This window comes from Mustela nivalis, assembly GCF_964662115.1.
Source record: "Mustela nivalis genome assembly, chromosome: 5".
Taxonomy (NCBI): domain Eukaryota; kingdom Metazoa; phylum Chordata; class Mammalia; order Carnivora; family Mustelidae; genus Mustela; species Mustela nivalis.
Window position 1 is genome coordinate 22,809,167 of NC_139024.1, and position 25,407 is coordinate 22,834,573.

Below are 25,407 nucleotides of genomic sequence, written 5' to 3' on the forward strand. Positions count from 1 at the left end.
AACTCAGCTTCTCCTCTCCATCTCCCAGTGTCCTCCATGTTATTCCTTATGCTCCACAAGTAAGTGAAACCATATGATTATTCACTCTCTCTGCTTGACTTATTTCATTCAGTGTAATCTCCTCCAGTCCCATCCATGTTGATACAAAAGTTGGGTATTCATCCTTTCTGATGAAAGCATAATATTCCATTGTATATATGGACCATATCTTCTTTATCCATTTGTCTATTGAAGGGCATCTTGGCTCTTTCCACAGTTTGGTGACTATGGCCATTGCTGCTATGAACATTGGGATACAGATGGTCCTTTTTTCACTACATCTGTATCTTTGGGCTAAATACCCGGTAGTGCAATTGGGAGGAAGTAGTACAATTGGGAAGCTCTATTTTTAATTTCTTAAGGAATCTCCACACTGTTTTCCGAAGTGGCTGCACCAATTTGCATTCCCACCAACAGTGTAAGAGGGTTCCTCTTTCTCCACTTCCTCTCCAACACTTGTTTACTGTCTTGTTCATTTTGGCCATTCTAACTGGTGTAAGGTGGTATCTCAATGTGGTTTTGATTTCAGTCTCCCTGATGGCTAATGATGGTGAACATTTTTTCATGTGTCTGTTAGCCGTTTGTATGTCTTCTTTGGAGAAGTGTCTGTTCATGTCTTCTGACCATATTTTGACATAATTATCTGGTTTTTGAGTGTTGAGTTTGAGGAGGAGTTTATAGATCTTAGATATCAGCCCTTTGTCTGTACTGTCATTTGCAAATACCTTCTCCCATTTCATGGGTTACCTCTTTGTTTTGTTGACTGTTTCCTTTGCTGTGCAGAAGCTTTGGATCTTGATGAAGTCCCAAAAGTTCATTTTTGCTTTTGTTTTCTTTGCCTTTAGAGACATGTTTTGAAAGAAGTTGCTGTGGCCGATGTCGAAGAGGTTACTGCTTATGTTCTCCTCTAGGATTTTGATAGATTCCTGCCTCGTGTTGAGGTCTTTTATCCATTTCGAGTTTATATTTATGTATGGTGTTAAGAGAATGGTTGAGTTTCATTCTTCTATACATAGCTGTCCAATTTTCCCATCACCATTTATTGAAGAGACTGTCTTTTTTCCACTGTATATTTTTTCCTGCTTTGTCAAAGATTATTTGACCATAGAGTTGCAGGTCCATATCTGGGCTCTCCACTCTGTTCCACTGGTCTATGTGAATGACACTATGTTATGTTTTAAACAAATTTGAAATTAAGACGTTATTAATTCTGGCTACAGTATTCTGTATTTTCTGGTATGCATAATATACAGGAACTCTAGATTCAGACAGCAAAGTACCCACATGCTGTAGCAGTCCAATCACTGCTATAGTTTTACTCCAGCAGATGTAGAGAGAGCCATGAATTTTTTTAAAGGCTAGAACACACTAACTATATCTTTCCTAATCATTGACAAATTCACAAAAATGTTCAAACATTTGCTCACAGAGATGATAAAAGAAGCTTTATTTAGTCCAGGAATTGAAATTACTAGTGGCAACAGATTATTATGGTAGTTTCTAATGCATTTAATGTTGATATACATTAGTAGTTTGCTTTGAAAAAATAAGCTTAAATCTAGTATTTCATAATAACTCTAGGGGCGCCTGGGTGGCTCAGTCGTTAAATGTCTGCCTTCAACTCAGGTCATGATCCCAGAGTACTGGGATCAAGCCCCGCATCTGGCTGCTTGCTCAGCAGGGAGTCTGCTTCTCCTTCTCCCACTCCCCCAGCTTGTGTTCCCTCTCTCGCTTTATCTCTGTCAAATAAATAAAATATATTTTTAAAAAAATAACTGTAAAGTACTTGTAAGGAATGGATCCTAAGAAATATAGTTTGAAAACCACTGGTAATGGAACAAGCCTGGTGCAGGAGGAGGTTAAATTCTAGTTAGTCTTAACTCTTGATAAAATCAGGAAATTATATTAACAGAACTTTAGAGCTGAAATAAAGTTTGAGAGAATAAGGCTTTCACCAGCCCTTCATTTTAATTTGAGGGGGCTAGGTGCAGTTGTCAAGCTTCTGCCTTTGGCTCAGGTCATGATCCTGGTGCCCTGGGATGGAGCCCTGCTCCCTGCTGAGCAGGGAGCCTGCTTCTCCCTCTCCAGTCCCCGGCCCCAGTTCTCTCTCTGTCAAATAAACAAATAAAATCCTTTAAAAATTTTTTTGAAGGGGGTAAAACTGGAAGGGCTGTTAAGGGATTTACAGACTGGGTTTCTGCTTTTTGTTTTTCTGTTTGTTTCAAAATTGGGCAGTAAACTAGATGACTCCCCATTTAATGTTCCCTAACAGACTCCCAAGCTATCTGCCAATCTGTGTGGCTTATATGAGAGGTGTAAATCTAAATAACATAGACACCCAGACTCTAAGATATTTCTGCTTGTCCATTGGATTTAAGAAATTAAATGCATGTAATTTGGCATTCAGTAAATACCTATAAATCATAATTGAATGCTAAGTGTTTACATAATATTATTTCTGCTAATTGATAAAATAGCATTGACATCTGTACATAAACCTATGCCAAAATGTATTTTCAAAATTTGAGCTGTAACAAGAAAGAATACTACCTTCTCCAATTTGTAATATCTGAATAAAATCCCATTTTAGAATTTCTCAATCAGTTGCCAAAAATTAGGAAAACCAGATTTTCTGTTACTACAAATGAAATGATCTTGAATTCTGTTCAAATTTAAGCTCCTGTAAAAAATATTTTAAGTGGCCTTACCTCTTTTTTTTTTTTTTAATATTTTTAGCTAACCAGAAAGATGGTAGTGATAAGTAAAAATAAACATTTCTGTTGAACTACAAATGTATATGTACTCTATGGACAAAGGGGAAAATGGCCCACAGAGTTACAGTGAGGATTTTGGAGGGCAGAACAGATGGGAAAGTTCAGGGAATGGCACTTTATTTCTAAGAAGCTTAATAACATGCAAGTCGTCTCTGGATGTGGCCTTGTACTTTGTGACCAGGTTAGGCTCTTAATACCCTCTTGGAAAACTAGAGATCTCAGAAGGAGGGAAAGAAAGAAGGTAATTTAAAGGATTAAAGGGCCTACAGCTAAAGATTATCACAGAGGAATTGAGTGGGGATTCTTTGAATTGTGCAAGAAAAACACATTATAAATCTCTATTCACTACATAATAGTAATAATCATAGGGTGGGGTGGGCATGGATAGGGAGGTCAGGGAGTTATAAAAAAATAACTTGACTAAAAGATACAAGGGGTGCCCAGCTGGCTCAGTTGGTAGAGCATCCGACTCTTGATCTCAGGATCATGAGGTCAATCCCCATATTAGGTGTAGTGATTACTAAAAATAAATAAATAAGTAAAAGAACTTTAAAAAAAAATTATAGGTTACGTATTAAAACCAGCTCTTCCCTTGTGCTCACAAACCAGAAGTACTTTGAGAATTTAAAAAATATATATATAAACCATATAAACCATATATATATTATATATATATATATATAAAACCATATATGGTTTTAGATAGAGTTGAAATCCAGCTCCTCAAAAAGTATTTTAAAAATTGTACAGTAGTATATGTGTATAGTCATATTTTCTCAGATATATGTGTCATATATTTAGTATCTTTGGTTACCTTATTTTGAGTTTGTATCACTTCCTTTTCCTCCTCCTTTAAAACTTTCAGTAGCTCCTAAGTACATATGTGATAAAGTTCTCTGTTTCCCCCAACACTCACCTTTTACCTGAATCTCAGCCTATTCCAAATTAAACTGATTATTATTTAACTTAATAATAATGTTGGAAAGTAGTTCACCTCTAAAAATTATAGCATTTTTGAATGAGTTCTCCCATTTAATATTGAGATCTCAATAGATACTTTATTTCCTGTCATTTCACCTTAGGCCTAAAGATGTTGAAAGCCAAACTTGGTTACAGAATGTTCATGAATCTTGTCAAACAGTGATATGTATACAGGCAGTGTCTGACTTGTAAGTACCTGCCTGACTTAACAAGTGAGCCATATATATCATTGCCTGAACCTTTAAAGCTATCTTTGTAGTGCAAGGAGAGCAAGCAAAGAAAAATCAAAGAAGCTTGGAACTATTTGTGGGTTCCCAAGGAGAAAATGGGGAGAGACTAGGAAAAATAGAAGTTGCTTTAGCAGAGCTGAGCCCAAGGACAGGCTGATTCCCAAGCAGAGCCTGCCTGCTTATATAGTAGACCCAAAACGTCCAAAAATCTTGGTCCCAAAGATTTGGCCCAAATCTTTCATAAACTGAATATTGAACTTGAAGTTCAATGTTAAGCTTTCACTTGAGTTAAGCTTTTTTTTTTTTTTTAATAGAATTAATCTCTGTGGAGTTCATTCAATACATACTTACTGAGGGTCTACTATGTGTGAGACACTTGGGCATTGGAAATACAGCTGTGAACAATAAAAAAAATTCAGATTTTATGGAGCTTATATTCTATTGAATCAGATTAAATAAAGTAGTATGAGGTATCAGTACTTCATACAATAAATAGTGTGAACTGTTTCAAGAAGCCTTTCTTCCCACCACATCAACCAGTTATTCTAAGAGGAATAGGGGTAGGTAGTATGAGTACCTTTTAGTAGACTTAGGTAGGGTCTTAGGGCAGATTCAGGTGAGTTCTGTAGTGGAGCTTTAAGCAGCATGAGATTAGCAAAGGCCTGGGAAAAGACACTAAGGAGAGTGACAAGGATAGAAAAGTAGAGGAGGGAAGTTCTCAAACACTGAGATGACTCATTTCATCATTTCTTTCTTAAAAACCAAACACACACACACACACACACACACACACACACACACACACACCAACCCCAGATCTCATCCTGAATGTTAAAAAAGGGAGATAGATTTTTTTTCCTTTCCTTTTGTCCTCAGAATCAAGAACTAAGACTAATACATAGTTATGAAAATTTATAAAATACTCATTGAAAGAAGCAACCCACCTTCTGCTGCTCAGGATTCAGACAGACCTGCATTCTAATCCCTGATTGCAGTGTAATACTTTTATAATCTTGGGCAAGTTACCCATATTTTAGAAGTTTTTGCTTTATAAATTTGGAAATAGAAGTAAATATTTGCCTTAAATATGTCAGTTGCTTTAGTGTGTGACAGGTAGAAGTTGGTAAGTTACTAGTCTTATTAACCTGGGAAAACCTGACCACAATTTAACATGCTTATTCTTTGGGGGGAAGTGTTTTTCTAATTTAAAACCACAACATTGTTTGGAATATTGTTAGTTACAAATATGGGTGATGGCCTATGAGTTTCTAAAACCCTATGCAGAGATTTAAAATTGCATTTCTAAAAGAAGAAACCCCAACGGAGAGAATGAGAGCAAAAATCAGTCAACAGTCTTGCTCCTTTATAAGTGATAAATTCTAAAAATTAAATTGAAGAAGTGAGAAAAGTAGAGGACAAATAAGAGAACAACGTAAAATTAAAGTTCAGTGCTAAAAAGATCTCACTGTACTCAAAACATGATGTTGAAAGGAAAAAAAGTGCTTAGCAGACAAGCTATATATATAAAAACAGGAAGATATGAGCTGGAGGGAAAAAAATTTTTTTTAATTAACACATAATGTATTATTTGTTTCAGGGGTACAGGTCTGTGAATCATCAGCCTTACACAATTCACAGCACTCACCATAGCACATACCCTCCCCAATGTCCATCACCCTGCCACCCCATCCCCTACCCCCCTCCACTACAGCAACCCTTAGTTTTTTTCCTGAGATTAAGCATCTGTTATGGTTTGTCTCCTCTGGTTTCATCTTGCTTCATTTTTTCCTCCCTTCCCCTATGATCCTCTGTCTTGTTTCTCAGATTCCTATCAGTGTGATCATATAATTGTTTTTCTCTGATTGGCTTATTTTGCTTAGCATAATACCCTCTAGTTCCATCCACATCATTGCAAATGGCAAGATTTCGGGGGGAGGGGTTGGTGGCTGCATAATATTCCTGTGTGTGTGTGTGTAGCCACATCTTCTTTATCCATTCTTCTGTTGATGGACATCTAGGCTCTTCCCATAGTTTAGTTATTGTGGACATTGCTTCTATAAACAGTGGGGTGCACTCACCCCTTCGGATCACAACATTTGTATCTTTGGGGTAAATACCCAGTAGTGCAGTTGTTGGGTTGTAGAGTAACTCTATTTTCAACTTTTTGAGGAACTTCCATACTGTTTTCCAGAGTGGCTGCACCAGCTTGCATTCCCACCAACAGTGTAGGAGGGTTCCCCTTTTAGAGGAAAAAAATCTTGACAACATTAGTAAGCAGAAGTTATCTTATAAACCAGCATTCTAAATAAAATGTTTTAAATGACAATAGGGCATTTTTAAAGAATGCTTTAAAGCTCACTCTTAAAGGCATTCTTCGGTTTAATGAATGAAACCACTGCTATATGTTTTCTAACCAATTATGAATAGATCTACAAATCTGTAGTACTTTAATAACTAAGGTAAAAGGGAAAATTCAAGATTTAATATGTGGTTTGTGAAAGTGTTATTAGGCCTGTTGGACTGATAAGTGTTCATTCTACTAAAATACATCTATTCTTTTCCATGAATTTACTAGTTTTAAAAATCTAATGGATGTAGGAAAGCCATTTGGTCAGGAGAGCAGCTAATCTGAGATTTATTTCCTCAATTTCAAACAAGAGTATGAGGCATGATTTCCTTTCTCAAGAAATGTATTATGTTAGACAAAATCCACCTTCATCCCTACACTTTGCTTCGTTCCTTTTGTTCTTCAGACCCACGATATTGCCTTGCCAAAATTGCCTCAGCAGCCTTGCTAACTTCTCTCCCTGCCACGAATGTTGCCCCCTGCAATATATTTTTCTAAACTGTAGTGAAATGCAAATCTGATGTTTTTCTACTGTTTCAAACTTTGAGTAAGTCCACAGTAGTCTTAAGAATGAAATTTACATTCTTTAATGAATCTTGAACAAGGTCCCTCACTGTTGGTCTTTTACTTGAACTCTATTCTCTGTCTATACCCACCGCCCCCTCACCCCCCGCACTCCAGACCAAATAAATTTCCTTTATTCAGCTTCTGTGTTTGGGGCTCTCTCTCTCTCTCTCCTGCCTCTGGGCCTTTGCACATGCTGGTTCCTTGGCTTAGAACTTTTATCTCTCAAGCCTTCCCTCCTGCCACCCCCACAAATTTTCTTGCCAAGGCTTCTCCATTAATACTCTGAGTCCCAGCTCAGATGTTCTTCCTTCAGGAAACCTGTCTTACACCACGGCTTCAAGTTTAAACTCTCTAATACATCATAGTTCTCAGTTCAGATAAAGTAATTTGACACCACCCTGCTTTTACATAGGTATGTCAGCTCCTTTTTGAGAATATTAAGAGTTGAGACCATTACTAATAATTACATGTAAAAACCTCCCTTTGATACTACTGAGTAAGTCTACCAAAACATTTTTAGGGGACAGGAGATATCTCAGAATTACTGTTACTTCTTGGATTAATCAGGATTCTTCCTAGAGAAATAAAATGTTGAAATATTTAAGTACTAGCAGACTTTATAAAGCAACTGCTAACCTCTAATGATAACCTGTGATAAATATCAAAAGCCTAGTGCTTTCCAATTATTATTCTGTGATCAGGATTTCATTTTTTTAGCAGATGTTTATTGCATGCAAAGACATGCCTAGCACTGCGGGTTTGTTAGGAGAAGCACCTTCAGGACATCTAGCCTACTCAAGAAGTGAACTCTATTACAAACTTTTTACTGAAAGATTTGAAACAAAACATTTCCAGAAGTGAAATCTACACAATGATATTTGCAGGTTAATATATTGCTAGGAATTCTTAGTAACTGTAGATTTATTTGGAGGCAACCCTTTATGTTGGAGAATAAAGTAACTAATTCACCATACTCCATATTGTAAAGGGCAGAAATTAGTACTCTTTGAAGAACTTAAGTCAGTCTTTATAGAGACCATAAAGGAATCTTGACATTTAATAACTTAAAGGTCCTCAGTAAATCACTGAGTTAGAATAAGAGTTAAAATTATTTTTCTTTTTATGTAAGGCAGCATCAAAATAAATAATTAAACTGAAATTTTCTGGGAGGAAAAGTAATCGTAATTGCAGTTTCCTATACAATTTCACTGTATGCTTCTTCAGTAAATATTTATCAAGCTCTAAGGATCAAACCCTACTATATATATAGCTTGCAGTTTTGATTTGCATTTAACTATTTTAAACCATTTTTGGGTTAGCTAAATGCATGCATTACCCTTGCCTCTCATTAAAAAATAGAAAGTTAAGCATTTTCCATTTTGCACATGTATCATTTTAATGTCACAAACAAGGTTATGCCCTAGTAGACAACTGACCCCACTGTTTATCCCTTCCAGAAAATAAAAATCACAGCTCAACTCTTAGAGCAGAGTCATCATTTTCATATACTTCTCTCATTATCTAGCAGTATGGCTCACAACCTCATATATCAAGTCCATTTATGTTTCCAAGGAATTCCTCTACAACCAGTTTATCTTGGAGGGTATTGCTGCAAATTGAATGTTTTACTGAGTTAATTTTTGCTGCTTGTTTGTTTGTGACTGAGTGGGCATTTGATTATATTGTTTGCTTTTGTGGTTGTTCTCGGAGGAAGAGAGCTTGGAAGCCTCTGTAGCCTTTTCTTCTGTGTTAATATTAACCCAAAATTGCTTTTCTTGATCAGTAAAAATTTTTTTGCATGATTTTGCAATTTGTAAAAGCAATGTATGAGAACACACAGCATTTACCTTATCGGGAGAAGATAAAAAATAACCATTTTAACCTGCTTTTAAAATATGACACTTTAAGAGCTGTAAGAGTAACTTATTCTTCTCTGAGACATTGTAACCTCACTTCTAAGACTGAAACTTACTTGCATTTAGGAGTCCTGATTCTGTGTCTGTCAGTTTTTATTGATTTAAACTCTGCTTGTTTCCTTCTGTCAGAATGTTCCAGCTTTTTTTTTTTTTTTTCTTAACCTGAACATGTAAGCTTTTGGTGAAAACACAAGAGCAAACATGCACAAAGAGATCTTATTTAAAAGTTGATTTTTAAAAGAAGTTAATGAAGCCATGTAAGGAAATTGTGTTAACACGGGACTTGAGAGATTCGTGTTCCAAGGCCAGCAATGTCAGTTATTTATGCTCCTTTAAAACCTGTATTTTCTCGAGTTAGTCATTAGATTTCAAAGTGAGAAATTCTTTCTTTAGAACTCAGGGCACTTATGAGAACATTAGAAATTTTAAAGCCTTCGAATATACTCGCAAAGAGAAAGGAAATTCAGAGATTGGCACCAAGACTTATTATCTGTGTAGGAGAATGATATTATAGTTTGTACATCGCTTACCAAAACTAATTTTATATTGAATATAGGCCATAGCCCCGTACTTGTTCCAACATTCTGTGCCCATTCAGCGTCGTTTGGGCATTTTGGGAAAGGGCGAAGGGGACTGCAATAGTTCATAAAATGTAAAGCGAACTTGGTTCTTCCTGGGGGTGGCAGGGTCAGCACAGAGAGGCTGGTCGCCGTTTCGCTCAAGGTAAATGAATCCGAGAGGAGGGAAGGAGGTCAGGCTCTCGACTGCTGACGCTAGGGCAGGGGCACATTTGCCCTTCCCTGACGCCTAAGGGCCCGCGCCGCACCTTCAGCCCTAGCGCCCTCTGGCCGAACCCGCTCCCGGCGTGAGAATTAGCTTCTGGGGGGAGCTCGGACGCTCGAGGTTGTTTTTCCGCCGGCCGCCGCAGACCGCCCGTCACCCACCGCTCCTCCGCGCTAAGGGGGCGGCCCTCCGCGGCCCCGCGGGCCGGCATTGGCGCATGCGGCCGCCGTGCGGGCGGAGTGACGGCGGGGGCGGGGCTGCGCGGCTTGTTTGTCGGGGCCGCAGGCTGCCGCGGTCGGCGCTGACTGAGGCGCTGCAGCCCGGAGCCCCGGCCGTCAGGTCAGCGCTCGCCTTCTCGGCACCGCCGCGGTTCTCCTGCACGTCGGCAGCGCTCCCCGCGCCGACATGCGCCTGGCCACCACAGCGAACGAGGCGTACACGGCCTCGCTGGCCGTCTCGGAGCTGCTGGGCTGCAAGCAGTGCGGCGGGGGCCGCGGCCAGGACGAGGTACCCGGGCGAGGGGCCGGGAGGGCGGGGACCGGGCAGAGCTGCCCGGGCTGCCCCGAGATCGCGGCGCCTCCCCGCCTCCCTACCGAACAGCTGCGGAGAACGCTTCTCGGGGAGGGCGCCCCTGGAGCAACCGCCCGGCCGGCCGCGCAGCCCGGCGGGGGCGTCTCGGGCTGGCCGGCGCCCCTCAGGGGAAGGGGCGGCCTGTGGTGGGTGGAGAGACGGTCTCCATCGTGAGTCGGGCCGGGGCAGAAAGGGCTGAGGCTGGCAGCGACAGCTGCCTCGGTCCTTTAAATGGAAAACGTAAATAACGTTGTCTTCTGTACAAGTCTCCACAAGTCAGAACCGAACAAAGCTCTAGTCTTACGGTAGAACAGCCTGTGGATTTTCCCCCCCCTTCAGCGTCCTGTCAAAACCGAGTACCAGTGACCCCCTCCCCCTTTGCCTCCTACTTAAAAAAAGAAAAAAATACATTGGAGTCCGTTGAAAGATAATGTTGCCTGGAATACGTGTGTTCTGCCAGCTCTATGACGTTATGCAGTGCTCACCCTTGTTTATTAACCATCCCTTTTGTGTCTGAAGTGGCCTTCGGAAAGCTGTGTAATTGTCACATTTTGTATTTTTTTTTTTTCCTAAGTGGTTGTAAATAGGGCCCTATTTGAAAGTTAGGAATAAACCTAATTAAAATTTGAACCTTTAAAAGGTTCTTGATTCAAAAGGTGACAAGGAGAAAGTAGAGAAATAGTTATTAAAATTTGAAATGAAATCAGAATGCTGTGTTGCCTTAGTTCAAGAAATCCAAATAGGAAGTAGTTTGTCTGCAGCATTGCCCACTTAAATGACTGTTTTCGTATTTATATTTTTTGTAGATGGAGTCGGCATTGTGATTATACCACATATAGTCGTTTAACTTTAAATGAAGACACCTTCTCGTGAGGTTTTTAGAACAAACTTTTCTAGATTTTAAAATTCATAGGTACATAATACACTCCTGATTGTTTACAGATAATACAACCTAAAAAAAAAAAAAACAACTTGTTATAACTGTTTGTTTGGAAACTATCAAAGAGAGAAAACTGTATGAAAGTGTTGAAATAGCATTTATGGTTTCTGTTTGCAGGCCATAAGAGATCTTTTCTCATTTTGAATAGAAGTGATCCCCAGTCATTGTGCTTGAATAGATCTGTTATTTCTGGTGGTATTTGTGTACAGAACCCTGGTTCTGGCCCAGATCTACAGTCTCTAAATATAGCCATGTAAACTGGAAGATGAAGAGATATATTTTAGCTTGCACATTGATTACAGTGCTTATGGGATTGTATTTAGGAAGCGGCTATAGAGTTATATTTTATTTTAACACACCCAGCATGTGGGAAAATAAGTTAGGAAGTAGTGCTTTATAGGAAAACTTTACAAAAGAATTAAGAACATGACTCTCAAATGGCAAACTGACATAGTGCTTTAAAATGAGACACTTTTCAGGGATGGAACTCCTGATCAAAGTATAAAATACACATAGGGCTAAGTCAGCCTCACAAATCTAGTATTTTGAAGTCTGTGAGTTATTTTTTTTAGAATGCATTTCATAGAAGACTGGATACTGGGAAAACGAGGTAATTTTGAATATTTCTAAGTTCCTAAGTAGAGTTAATGACAGTTTTAAAAGAAGCACCAGTACATTTGTTATAGCAGGATTTTTTTAAAAGATTTTATTTATTTATTTGACAGAGAGAAATCCCAAGTAGGCAGAGAGGCAGGCAGAGAGAGACAGAGGAGGAAGCAGGCTCTCTGCTAAGCAGAGAGCCTGATGTGGGACTTGATCCCAGGACCCTGAGATCATGACCTGAGCCGAAGGCAGAGGCTCAACCCACTGAGCTACGCAGGTGCCCAAGATTTTTTTTTTTTTTTAAAGATTTTATTTATTTGTTTGACAGAGATCATAAGTAGAGAGGCAGGCAGAGAGAGAGGAAGGGAAGCAGGCCCCCCACTGAGCAGAGAACCCGATGTGGGGCTCGATCCCAGGACCCTGAGATCATGACCTGAGATGAAGGCAGAGGCTTTAACCCACTGAGCCACCCAGGCGCCCCGGAGTTTTTTTTTTTTTTTTTTAAATAACACTTCTACATCTCTTCATTTTTAAAATTTTTGAATATCAGAAGGCTAGCACCCACCTATAAGTGATTCTTCTGAAGTGATTCTCCTGAAGAAAGGAGAGTGGAGTGGGAGCTTTCACATTTTACACAATTTATTATTGTTTTCATTGAAGTGTGTTTCAAAAAGCACATACTGCTTTTGTAATTTTTTAAAATCAAAATTAATATCAATACTGTGGTTATTGGTATAAAACATCTAGATAGTTTTTTAAAAGTGCCCTAAGTGCAGTGAGAAAAGTCATTCAAATGACCTAATTATATTTACTTTTCAACTAATTTTACAAGTGGATAAATACCAAAAGCCAAGAAATGCTTTTATTTTGCATTTGTGGCAAATCATTCATTCTTTCACTTAAGGATAGTGCTATAGATTCATAAATGTTTGGAAATTATGATTAGAACATACTTCTAGTGTACAAACACTGATTCATATAGTGATATATATAGTCTTTCTGTGATACTATCAAGTCAGCATTTAAGAATTTTTATATAGTGAAAATTAGTGTGTTAATATTATACACTAATGAAGAAGTAGATCTTATGTCAGAGTTTTGCAGCAGTGTTGTCATGGCAGAGGCTGTTGCTCTCTTTCAAAATGCTGATTAGGAGGATTGTTGAGAGGAAAGAACTGTTAGTTCCCATGTTAGTTTTTCCAGCCACACCTTCAGGGAGAGCCTTTGAGCTTTGTGCTGTGATTAGCATCTACATCTGCTTTTCAAACAAGACCACTTGCTGTTGGCAGTTCTGCCTCTTAGAATCTAGATTGGCCAAAATTTGCTCCAAGTCTGTAATTCATTTTCTTTAACAGCTACAGATAAGGCATAATCGAAGTAACCTTCAGGAAGTTATGAAATGTGGTTCGTTTAGCTTATGATCACCCTATTGAAAACCTGCAGTACCTTTTTTAAATCAGTACCTGCTAGAAAATAGCATAACTAATTTTGTCATGTTGCCTAGGAAAAGAAGTGTTTCCCAAAAATGAATTTTCCAGAAAGTTGAAACTTTTAACCTTTTAGAAACAAAGGATACTATTGTATGACAATAGAGGTATCCAAAAGGACCTTTAAGGTATCAAACTCTTAAAGAGGCTCAAAAGAGTAATAATTAAAGATAGCAACTGGATTTCTGGATTTCCTGGATTCAGACTCTATCTCCACCACTCATAATACTGAACTAGGTACTTGATTTTAAATTGTGTACATATATTTATAAAACATTATATGTAATTATAATTATTTTATAGAAATTTTATATATATATGTAATGTGAGATATATAAAAATATAAATAATTTGTAAAATGATCTCCTGACTGCCTGAATCTGGACTGGGATAAATTGGAATGGAGTCTTAGAATTCATCATATTCTTGTATCCTTCTCACATTCCTAGTCTATTAAGAAAGAGAACAAAGAACATCTTTTTGAGTCTAACCTCCAAATATAGGAGAATAAACTGATGTGAGTCTAAAACAGTTCTATTTCCCATTATATGAGTCTTGACCAACTCTTTTTTGTGAAAGACTTGATTTTTTTAAGTATGTGGGTATCCACCCCCCTTCTCCCCTTTCCCCAGTCTTTTCTTTCACTTCCTCTCCATTTCTTTCCTACCATTTCTCTTTCTGCTTTTACATGGCACAAACCTTTCACAACCTCTTCAGCCAGGTAGGAAATTGACCCTGGTAGTCTAAGTGTGAGCTGTGTAAAATTCTATTTTACCTGGAACTACCCTTAAGTAAAATAATGAAATTCCTTTCCTTTCATAGTTTTTCTACTTTCGGTCTCCAGCTTTCTTGCCAGACTGGTACTTCATCAAAGAATGAATGTGACCTTAGAACTAAGAGGTTATTAGCATAATGGGTCTATAATCCATTCCCATGTTTGCTTTTGACTAACATCCTACTTTGAAACACATAGTTTTCATTCTAGAAGAATATATTTCTAAAGGAACCAAGAAGGAAGGAAGGTTTTACCCATTGAAGGCAAGGAATAGGGAGACAGTAATACCAACATAACCACCAAATTTGTCTGTAGGGGCGGACTTTCACAGTTTTGAGAATTACATGGGATCATCGAAAAGACCCTTGCCACACCTATAGGAAAATACTCCGTTTCTGAAACTTTGGTAGCCAGTTTCTTGGAATTCTAAACCTATTCTTTTATGATAGTTGAATATACTTTTGGTATAGAAACAAAACCAAGTAATATAATTCAACCTCTTTAAGGCACATGTGCTATCAGTCTTGTTATTAAAAATATGTATATGCCACCCACATGTTGCTGTAGTTGTAAAATAAAGTCCTAGAAATGGAATTATAAATTTTTCCCCTCTCTTTACAAATAGTAACATAATACATACATAATATGCACTTTGCTCCCCCACTATATATATATATATATATATATATATATATATATGTATATATATATACATATACATATATATATGTATATGTATATTTCTATCTCCTGGAGATCTTTTAAAGCCAACTCATGTAGAATTGCTTCATTCTTTATAAGGACTACATGCTGTTCTAGTCTGTGGTCATACTACATTGAAACAGTCTTGTTGGGTACTTAGGTGGTTTTATATCTTGTACTATTAAAAACAATGTTGGAGTGATTGTCTTTCTACATGTGACATTTCTGTGAGTACAGGTTAACATGTAAGACAAAATTGTGTTGACTCCAAAGATTTCTGACTTCTTAATTTCAGTCATTATTAAAAATTGCACTCTATAGGTTGTAGTAGTTTATACTTCTTACATATTTCTTGATCTCATTTCCTCACACTTAAGAACATTCCCATCAGAAATGTGTAAGTAATGAATGGCTGTTTATCTGCCTCCTCTTCAACACAGCCTATTATTAAACTTTTAATCTAAAGCAAACTTTTAGGTGAAAAATAGTAGCTCAGTGTAATTAACTTGGGAGTTTGATTGTGAGGTTATCATTTTTCAGCCATTTGTATTTCCTTTTCTTGAAACTGTCCATGTCCTCTGTTCATTTTTCTGTCAGGTTTTTGGGGGTTTTCTGATTTGTAGGAATCTTCATGTATTCAAGAAATTTAGCCCTTTTGATATAGGAGTTGCAAATATATTTTGAATTTTCTGTTTGCTTTTGACTTTTTATATGTTTATTTTTTCCATGTGAAAGTCTGTTATGTCATCACACTTATCAGTCTTCTATTTTGTAACATCTGGGTTTTATGGCATTCTTAGGCCTAACTTCATTCTATGAATGTTTTCCTCTAACACTAATGTTTTCTTGTTTTTGTTTTTATACTTATCTCTGAAGTGTTAAGTCAAGTATGATTTATGGCTCCAACTTCACTTTTTTCTGAGTGGCTGTCTAGTTGTATCAATATTATTTGTTGAATAATCTGTTTCTCCTCCATTTGAAATGCTACCTTTTTATATACTAAGGCCTCAAGAGTAATAGTGTCTCTTAGGTATAAAATGAATAATAAACCCTTGAAATGGGTGTATTCCTAAAATGCATCTTATTTAAATAAGATTGTAAAGAAATTAGAAGGAATAAATATTGATTTTAATCTTAATGTTTTGCCCAATATATTTTGTTTGAAATCTATGTAATTGGATCAGAAATTCAGCAGTTAGAAAGGCTAATAGAGTCATTGTTTTTATATAAATGGCTGCATTTGTGCCAAGATGATGTATTGAATAGCAGGGATGTGGGGGTTTTTTCTTGCAGTTTTTTATAGGCTACTAAAATCAAGACATGCACATGGCCAGACCAGTGAATTGAGTGCCTCCTCTAATGAAGGCTTCAGAGCATTGCTGTGTTGAGTCTCAGTGTGGAATAACTGGACTAAGACATCACTGGCTTCCAGTACATGGCTATTTGAATTACATTTCATAGATTAGTTGGCAGTTATAGCCTACTTTGAATCCAAGTCTTAAGTTCTCCCAATAAAGATTTACTTCAGTTTTGTCCTGCCTGCTTAATTTTAAAAAGTCCATTCTGCTCAAAAGGTTTTCATTCACTTGGACCAGATTTTTTGAATTGGTGCCACATATCCATCTCTGTTTGCTCCTCCCCTCTTTTTCTTTGAAAGGAACATCCTGAAGGACTTTTGGAAGCAGTAGAGGGTTGAAATAATATTTGTATGTAATTATATAAGTAAGGGTTGATATTTAGATGTGTAAATTCTAGAAATTATTTTTGTTTGTTTTCTTTGAAACCAGATTGATTGATAAGACATGAACCTTAAAAAAAAAAAAAAAGTTGTATTATTTTAGTTTTGTTTCTGTGGCACTCTGTATTGGGGGAAAAGATGGACCCCGACTGCTTGATATCTGTTTTTGTTAACCATATTATACTGTCACATAAAATATAGGATTCTATTAGACTCCAGATACAGGATTCTAAATTCACTATGTCAAAGGGCAGAAAACCTTTATTTCTTATATCTTAATTAGTTGAGCTTCTCAAAAATATAAGGAGGGGTGCCTGGGTGGCTCAGGTCATGATCCCAGGGTCATGGGATTGAGCCCCACCTCAGGCTCCCTGCTTGGTGGGAAGCCTGCTTCTCCCTCTCTCTCTCTCTCCCTGCTTGTGTTCCTTCTCTTACTATGTCTCTCTCTGTCAAATAATAAATAAAATCTTTAATACATATATATATATAATATATATAAACAAAGATGATAACATTATAGTGTATACAAAACTTAAAGCAAACTCACAAAATTAGTTTCTCTAAGATTGTTTTACTCTGCCACAGAGAAAACATGCCCTGCAGTAATTTCTCTTTTGTGGATTTAAGTCACTGCTTTCTATATTTCATAGTATCTCTTCTCTTATTGTGAAGTGTTATTATAGCTATAATGATAATTACACTCCTTTTAGTTGAAGACATCTAGGTAGAAGTTAGGATTTTCTCATTTCTTGACAAGATACACAGGGATTAGTGTTTTGGTTGGTTGAGTTTTGGATGTACAAACACATTAGTCTTATTTTGTATCACTGACAGTCCACAGGGTTGGTTACTATGTGCTGAACTTTCTGTTCTAGACTTTCTGCCAAGTACTTTATGCAAAACTCTGCTTTTAGTGAAGCAGGTTTTATTGTCTTTAGTCATATTATAAGCTCTTATCAGCTATGCGATGCAAACAGAGGAGTGGTATGTATATATAGCAATGAAAACAAACCACCAAAACAAGCCTGTCTCTGTTCAACTGGTTGTTTTTCTCTCCCATTCCTGTAGCCTCAGTTCATGTTGTTTACTGCTGGAGGCTTGAGATGGTGTAATTTTCTTTTCTAGGAACTTGGAATTAGAATTCCTCGACCACTAGGACACGGACCAAGCAGATTCATCCCAGAAAAGGAGGTATGTTGTTTGTGAAAGTACATAGTGAACTGTATGCTTTTAAGGAAAAGCTTTCATGACCCACATCCTGGCATCTGAACAACTGTTGGACAACATGTTTTACGCAGAGTTAATAATCATGCTTTGGCAGTGAATCTGTGGGATTAGGAAGCTGTTACAGTCATGTTGATTTCTAGTATTTCATGCTTTTCTAACACCCATATTTAGTCAAGGAAAGGTAAGACTTGTTTTTGACCAGTGATTCTCCATCTCCTTATATTTAGATGTTTAGGTGTCTGCCCATACCTGAGTTACTTGGTCAACCATCTCCACAGACTGGTATCAGTGCAAGATTGGATCTTTAATTCTAAATATGTAGAAATTTCTGTGCTTTGTTTTCAAGCATTGTTTGATGTTAATTTTGGTTCTCCTTAAATGAGTGAGAGTAGGCGTTATAAGGAAAGGGGAAAAGCTTTAGTGTCTGTTTGCAAGCTCTGCAAATTTGATCATCTAAATCTGCTGCTTTATCTGGATTCTGGCCAAGTCTGCAAGCAACCTATCTAGATGGCCTTTAATGTTCAACCTTTGTTGTTTATCTCCTTCTACACAATATGTGACTGTTTATTCTTCTATCTCACTACCAGTTGAGTTAAATTTTCAGATTTCAGATTTCACACCTCTCTCAAGTCAGATTTAACCTGCTTCTAGATGACACTTAAAGAAAATAGGTATACACTGCATTCTAACACCAATTTACATTTATGTAACCATGGTTTTCTTCTCTTTTATACAGATTCTCCAAGTGGGTAGTGAAGACGCACAGATGCATACTTTATTTGCAGATTCTTTTGCTGCTTTGGGTCGTTTGGATAACATTACATTAGTGATGGTTTTTCACCCACAATATCTAGAAAGTTTCCTTAAAACTCAACACTATCTACTGCAAATGGATGGGCCATTACCCCTACATTATCGGCACTACATTGGAATAATGGTTTGTATACATAAAGTGAAAAATCCTGCCTCCTTTATTAATCTTTTTAAGAGATGGCTAATGCTTTAAATACAGGATAAATACTTATATTCTTTTAATTGGATTCCTGTTAGGTATTATGTGGTTTTTCCTCTTTCTAAATAAGTATACTCTCAAGTATAACAGTAAAAAGAAATATGTATTTATATACTCTTGAGAACCATTTTCCATTAAATGAGAATAAAGAAGAGCAAAGGATTTAGTCCACTTTTACAGATAGCTCACATTGACATAAGTGGTGCTACTCCTGTTCAGTTTTTAAATTATGCTCCATTATATAATGGTTGGCACCTTTATTAAAAGTTTGTTAATCTGAGGATCTGAAAGTTGTTATATAAATACAGTTTCTAAGGTTCAAATATTTTTACCATATATTTTGTTTGTTCTTGGGGTATTTTGGAGGTGCTTTCTATGGTATGTGTGATCTTTTTTAATGTTTATATGAAACTGTTTCTGTAGTTTATGGAAATTTTGCAAAAATACCAATCAGAACCTTTTAATATTTATAGCTGGATTGATCTTTTTGTTTTCTTTTAAGGCTGCAGCAAGACACCAGTGTTCCTACTTAGTGAACCTCCATGTAAATGATTTCCTTCATGTTGGTGGGGACCCCAAGTGGCTTAATGGTTTAGAGAATGCTCCTCAAAAACTACAAAATTTAGGAGAACTTAACAAAGTGTTAGCGCATAGACCTTGGCTTATTACCAAAGAACATATTGAGGTAAGTAGAAGTAATATATCTAGGGTGTCCCTTAGAGATTTTTTTAAATAGACTTTTATTTTTTAGAGCAATTTTAGGTTTACAGAAAGTACAGAGTTCCTGTATTCCACTCCCTTGAACCTCCCCCCAAGTCTTTCCTATTAACATCTATCATTAGTATGGTATATGTGCTGTAATCAAAGAATCAATATTGATATATTACTGTTAACTAAAGTCTGTAGTTTACATTAGGGTCCACTCTTTGTGTTCTACAGTTCTATAGGTTTTGACAAATGCATATCATCTGTCCACGATTATATTATCATATAAAATAGTTTCACTGCTCTAAGAATCCTCTGTGCTCCACTTAATTCATCTCTCTCCCCTGATCATTTTACTATCATTTATTTTGCCCTTTCAGAATATTAGGGTTGGAGTCATACAATATATTGCCTTTTCAGATGAGCTTCTTTTACTTATCAATATGCATTTAAGATTCCTCTGTGCATTTTGTGGGCTTAATGGCTCATTTCTTTATTACTGAATAATACAATGTAGGGAGGTACCACAGTTTATTTGAAAGCCATCCTGGTTATTTACCATTTTGAATATTTTGGGGGGGGTGGCTGTAAGCTTTCAACTCAGGTAAATAACTAGGAATATGGTTGTTGGATTGCATGGCAAACCTATGTTTAGCTTTGTAAGAAACTGAAACGGTCTTCTTAAATGGCTACAGCAGTTTGCATTCCCACCAACAGTGGATGAGCATTCCTTTTTCTCCACATCCTTACCAGCATCTGATATATCAGTGTTTCAGATTTTAGCCATTCTGATAGGTGTGAAGTGGCATTTATGTATCTTTTTCAAATGCAGTTTGAAGTAGTTCTTTCTGATTCTGTTTACTAATAGAATAAAGGTAGATAGACATTCCCTAAAAGTAACTACCATGTAGTAGAAATTCTTAAAAATACAACATATTTGGGGGCTTATCTTTCTATTTCATAGAACATTTCAGATATTATTACATAATTGAAGCATCTGATTAAGATATAAAATTTGAATATGATTAACATAGTGTCTGTTGTATCATCTGGTAATGGAAGATTAAACAAGATTATAAAACAGATAATGAAGCAGAAGGGATACAAATTTGTAAGACTGAAAACTCGTAGCCTTTACCTTGAGCATAGTTTTTAAAATAATAATTATAATCTGATGATTTAGGAATATTCAGAGTCAAGTTGTTCAAACGACTGTCTTTAAGATTTCTTGAGAAAGCTTGATAATAGAGAAAAACACGGGCATATTTTATACAGTAGCTGTCACTTGAAATACACCTGGATGAGACTTTGAACTAAAAGCAGTTAATGCATTTATAATCCACCATCTGAAATATGGCAACTGCATTTAAGCAAAGTGCGTTCTATTACATTTAAATCAGGATTTCAGGGTGCCTGGGTGGCTCAGTGGGTTAAGCCGCTGCCTTCGGCTCAGGTCATGATCTCGGGGTCCCGGGATCGAGTCCCGCATCGGGCTCTCTGCTCAGCAGGGAGCCTGCTTCCTCCTCTCTCTCTCTCTCTGCCTCTCTGCCTACTTGTGATCTCTGTCTGTCAAATAAATAAATAAAATCTTTAAAAAAAAAATCAGGATTTCAGAAAATCAAAATAATGAGTGTCATTAGCAGGTTATGTTAAGCTCTATTTGAAAATAAGTAATTATTTTAGCAAATTCTGGGTTCTGCATGTCTCAAATTATAATTTTACTCTAGGTTTTATGTAGTGACTATTCCTGTTTTAAGGAGGTTAAATACCAAGATGAACTATTCACTTTTACCAACACCGTAACCCAGTGTATAAATATGTTCTCATTTTTTTTTCCTTAAGGGACTTTTAAAAGCTGAAGAGCACAGCTGGTCCCTTGCAGAACTGGTACATGCAGTAGTTCTCCTCACACACTATCATTCTCTTGCCTCATTCACGTTTGGCTGTGGAATCAGTCCAGAAATTCATTGCGATGGTGGCCACACCTTCAGACCTCCTTCGGTTAGTAACTACTGCATCTGTGACATTACAAACGGCAATCACAGTGTGGATGAGATGCAGGTCAACTCAGCAGGAAATGTTTCAGTAAGTATTATCTGTTACAGGATTATCATCATAAGACTAATCACAGTAATTGCTGTTTTATTGTTTTTTTCATGTGACTTAGAAAACCCACCCTTGAAGTCCATAGAGATATTAGGCCCCTCTATCTGTTCATTCCTCTAAATGCCCAACACTCATTTAGTGCTAAGGGATATGTAAAATTTTAAGACCCTCGAGTAATTTTAGGATCAGGAGCCATCAGCATGTGCCCCATCAGAGCCAGCTAGTATTGGCTGGGTGCTGCAGTGAGATGATGGGAGGCTGAGATCTTGCAACTTGGTGGTCCAAGACTTCCTGATGCTGATCACATTCTTTTCCTTCCTTTTGCATAAAAGAAACAGGCTGGTTTCATAATTATCTTTCAGAAGATTTAATCAGCCTTTACCTGGAAATTTCTCCTTTTAAAATTCTTTCTCATGTTTAACTTGGCACAAATATATATAAAAGTGAATGTAAATTTATTAAAACATTTTCACTTCTATTCCTCCTTTTCTCTGGCTTTTATATTTTCTTAATTTTGTTATTCCTTTGAAACAGATTAGAACAAGTTGAATTTTCTATAAGTAGGTTTTAATTTCCTGAATATGATGAGTCAAAATTCCTTTTTCATTCCTTTGCTATAGTGAAAGTTTACTTATGTTTCTAAAAAGAAATCACAGAAACAGCATCACAGTCTTCTGAATACTTTGCATAGATTTTCTGAGTTATATTATTCCTTTGGAGCAGATTTAAACAGTTTGAATTGCCTTTAGTGTATATATTTGACTGTGGGCAAGTTACCTAACCCCCCTGAGCCTCTGTTCTTTCATTCATAAATAAAGGTCAAACACAAGGTTGAGGTTTAAATAAAATGTTTCTAAAGAAGTTAAAGGCCTAATACAGCTGGCATTTATTGGGTGCTAAATAAGAAGTAGCATTTACATATTGTGAGATTAGCACTTGAAGGGAAACATTTTTCCCAGAGTTGATCACTGCTGTGCTGACAAGGTTCAAGACCATCAGTTTCACCCTCTGTTGAGCTACCTGGATTCATGTTATAGCCCCACCTTTGGCCACTGATTATTAAAACAGAAGGGTTATGAGATGGTCTAAGGCAGAGTGTATATCAGTTGCTAGGATGCTTGGAGTTGGATTGTTGTCCTTCCCCACGATGGATTTAGAACAAGACTAAAGAAGATCATGGGGTGGGGGGGAGTCTCACAGCACCTTTGGAAGGGCCAGAACTTGCCTTAAATCTTCAACTAATAGGTATTTTGTCTATTAGTGCTTAAGAGAATTAAAATGTAAGATGGGGGCGCCTGGGTGGCTCAGTGGGTTAGGCCGCTGCCTTCGGCTCGGGTCATGATCTCAGAGTCCTGGGATCGAGTCCCGCATCGGGCTCTCTGCTCAGCGGAGAGCCTGCTTCCCTCTCTCTCTCTGCCTGCCTCTCCATCTACTTGTGATTTCTCTCTGTCAAATAAATAATAATAAAATAAAATCTTTAAAAATAAAAAAAAATAAAATAAAATGTAAGATGGGTTTACACAAAAGAAAAAGTTATTATATATATATATATATACACACATATATATGCACACACATATATGTATTTATATGTGCATAATATATACATATATACACACACACATACATACATACATACATACATATGAATGGAGAGGCCACCTCTTAATGCTGACATGATATGTATTAAATGAAAAACCTTGTTTCATTATTGGAAATTCCAGAACTTGTACTCTTTGAGTATGTATTTGTGCAGAAAGGCAGGAATGCTTTTTTGGACAGCAGACGAATGAGCAGTAGCTTTAGTTTGTAGGTAGGTACAGTTAGCACTATGTATATATGTACTCCGGACTACTTAGAAGTAGGATTTTGAATATAACAAGTCAGCTTGAGTTGTAGTATATTTTGGGGGAATCAGTTCACTACAAATTGTGACTGCCAGACCCATTTGCAGAGGTCAGATAGAGAATTCCAGTCCTGAAAGGACAGGTTTCATTCTTTTTTTTTTTTTTTAAAGATTTTATTTATTTATTTGACTGTCAGAAATCATAAGTAGGCAGAGAGGCAGGCAGAGAGAGAGGGGGAAGCAGGCTCCCCGCTGAGCAGAGAGCCCGATGCAGGGCTCAATCCCAGGACCCTGGGATCATGACCTGAGCGGAAGGCAGAGGCTTCAACCCACTGAGCCACCCAGGCACCCCAGGTTTTATTCTTAATTGGCAAATTAGAGCTGATTACTATAATTTGAAGATGATAGAGTCATCATCATGAAATGACAATACAACCAATGTGCATAGTTGATGCAAAACCACTTTTACTTTGTATCTTATTTAACTGAGCAGTTTGTTTATATTGACAACTAGTTTTAAATTTTAATTCTTAAAACTTAGCATTAACTTACTGTTAATGCTATTAATGATATTATTACTGATTTTGTAAGGTAAAAATGTGTTCTTAAAATCATTTTTTAGGGACGCCTGGGTGGCTCAGTTGGTTAAGCAGCTGCCTTCGGCTCAGGTCATGATCCCAGCATCCTGGGATCGAGTCCCACATCGGGCTCCTTGCTCCACAGGGAGCCTGCTTCTCCCTCTGACTCTGCCTTCCACTCTGTCTGCCTGTGCTCGCTCTTGCTCGCTCTCTCTCTGACAAATAAATAAAATCTTTAAAAAAAAAAATCATTTTTTAAAATCTGCATATCTATATATGTAACAGGCCAAAATAATTCCATTTTTTAATCATTCTTGTACTTTAAGAATCATACAGTCTATTTTCCCTATATTCTGTTCTGTTTCATAAGAATTTGTATCCTAATAAGAAAATTTTAAAATTTCAACCTTTATCTTACATATGTAACATTAGTTGTATTTTCTCTTTAGGTAAGTGATTCCTTCTTTGAGGTTGAAGCCCTCATGGAAAAGATGAGGCAGTTACAAGAATGTCGAGATGAAGAAGAGGCAAGTCAGGAAGAGATGGCTTCACGTTTTGAAATAGAAAAAAGAGAGAGCATGTTTGTCTTCTCTTCAGGTAAAAGCAGTCATTACATAGTCAACAGAATTTCTGTTGCTTCCCCCAAAAGATCCCCACTTTATTTAAAGAATTTAAATAAAAGTTTCAAAACATCAAATGTTTTTCCTTTTAGAGAGGCTATTATTACATAGGTATTCCTGCTTATAAATAAAGCAGGCAACCGAGAAAAGGGCGTTATAGTATAAATAGCACTAAACTAAAAGAGGATATTTGAGTTTTAGTACTAAAATTCACTGCCAATAAGCTTTGTGAATGTAAGTCACTTAACATATGAATGCTCTTTTTCCTCTTCTTTAATATTAGGAAATTGAGTTCATAAAGCTCCAAGGTTGCTTTTCAGCTTTAGAATTCTATGTTTTATGCAAAGGAGCTATTTATTAGACAGCTAACAACAAACTTAAATCCTTTATGTTTGGCCTTTATACACAGGCTATAGGATTTAATATTTAAACCAGGTAATTTAAAGGAAAAAAATTAAAGTATCTCAAAATGTCTTGATAATAGAGTGGGGAAAAGAGTAGATGTGTTAAAAGCACCAAATTTCCTAATAGCAAAGAAAAAATGAAATTTGTATAAATGAAGGTTGGATGTTCTCTTGTTTCTCCCTGAGGAAAAGTTTTTGTTTCTATTTTCTTCAGATAAACGTGAAAATAATCCCAAAAGTTCAGGAAACATTATAAAGTGATTCACCATTCCAGAGTTGTTTCTAGGACCTTTGAGGTGTTAGAGAGATCATATTATATATTATAGGACATTGATATTCAACCGGAAATAGTCTTTAAGTGTTAAACTATAGAGCACAGATGATTTATCACCATAAAGATTATCCAAAAGTATGTTAAGATTTTGTGTGCTTACTTTAAAGTAGCACTTGATAATCT

General features: G+C 36.8%; 1 protein-coding gene across 3 annotated transcripts in view; it reads left to right on the forward strand.

The window, feature by feature from the left end:
* SESN1 (sestrin 1) overlaps window positions 1-25,407 on the forward strand; it is a 119,749-nt gene that overhangs the window by 88,573 nt on the left and 5,769 nt on the right. For 2 of the 3 annotated variants that reach the window (XM_082732052.1, XM_082732053.1), the window contains 5 exons: window positions 17,578-17,643; window positions 18,416-18,616; window positions 19,194-19,376; window positions 21,239-21,481; window positions 24,376-24,523. In XM_082732052.1, coding sequence (XP_082588178.1) covers window positions 17,578-17,643; window positions 18,416-18,616; window positions 19,194-19,376; window positions 21,239-21,481; window positions 24,376-24,523 — 841 coding nt within the window. Of the gene's footprint in view, window positions 1-9,369; window positions 10,145-17,577; window positions 17,644-18,415; window positions 18,617-19,193; window positions 19,377-21,238; window positions 21,482-24,375; window positions 24,524-25,407 lie in introns of those variants that run through there. The other variant, XM_082732054.1, reaches the window with a different exon arrangement.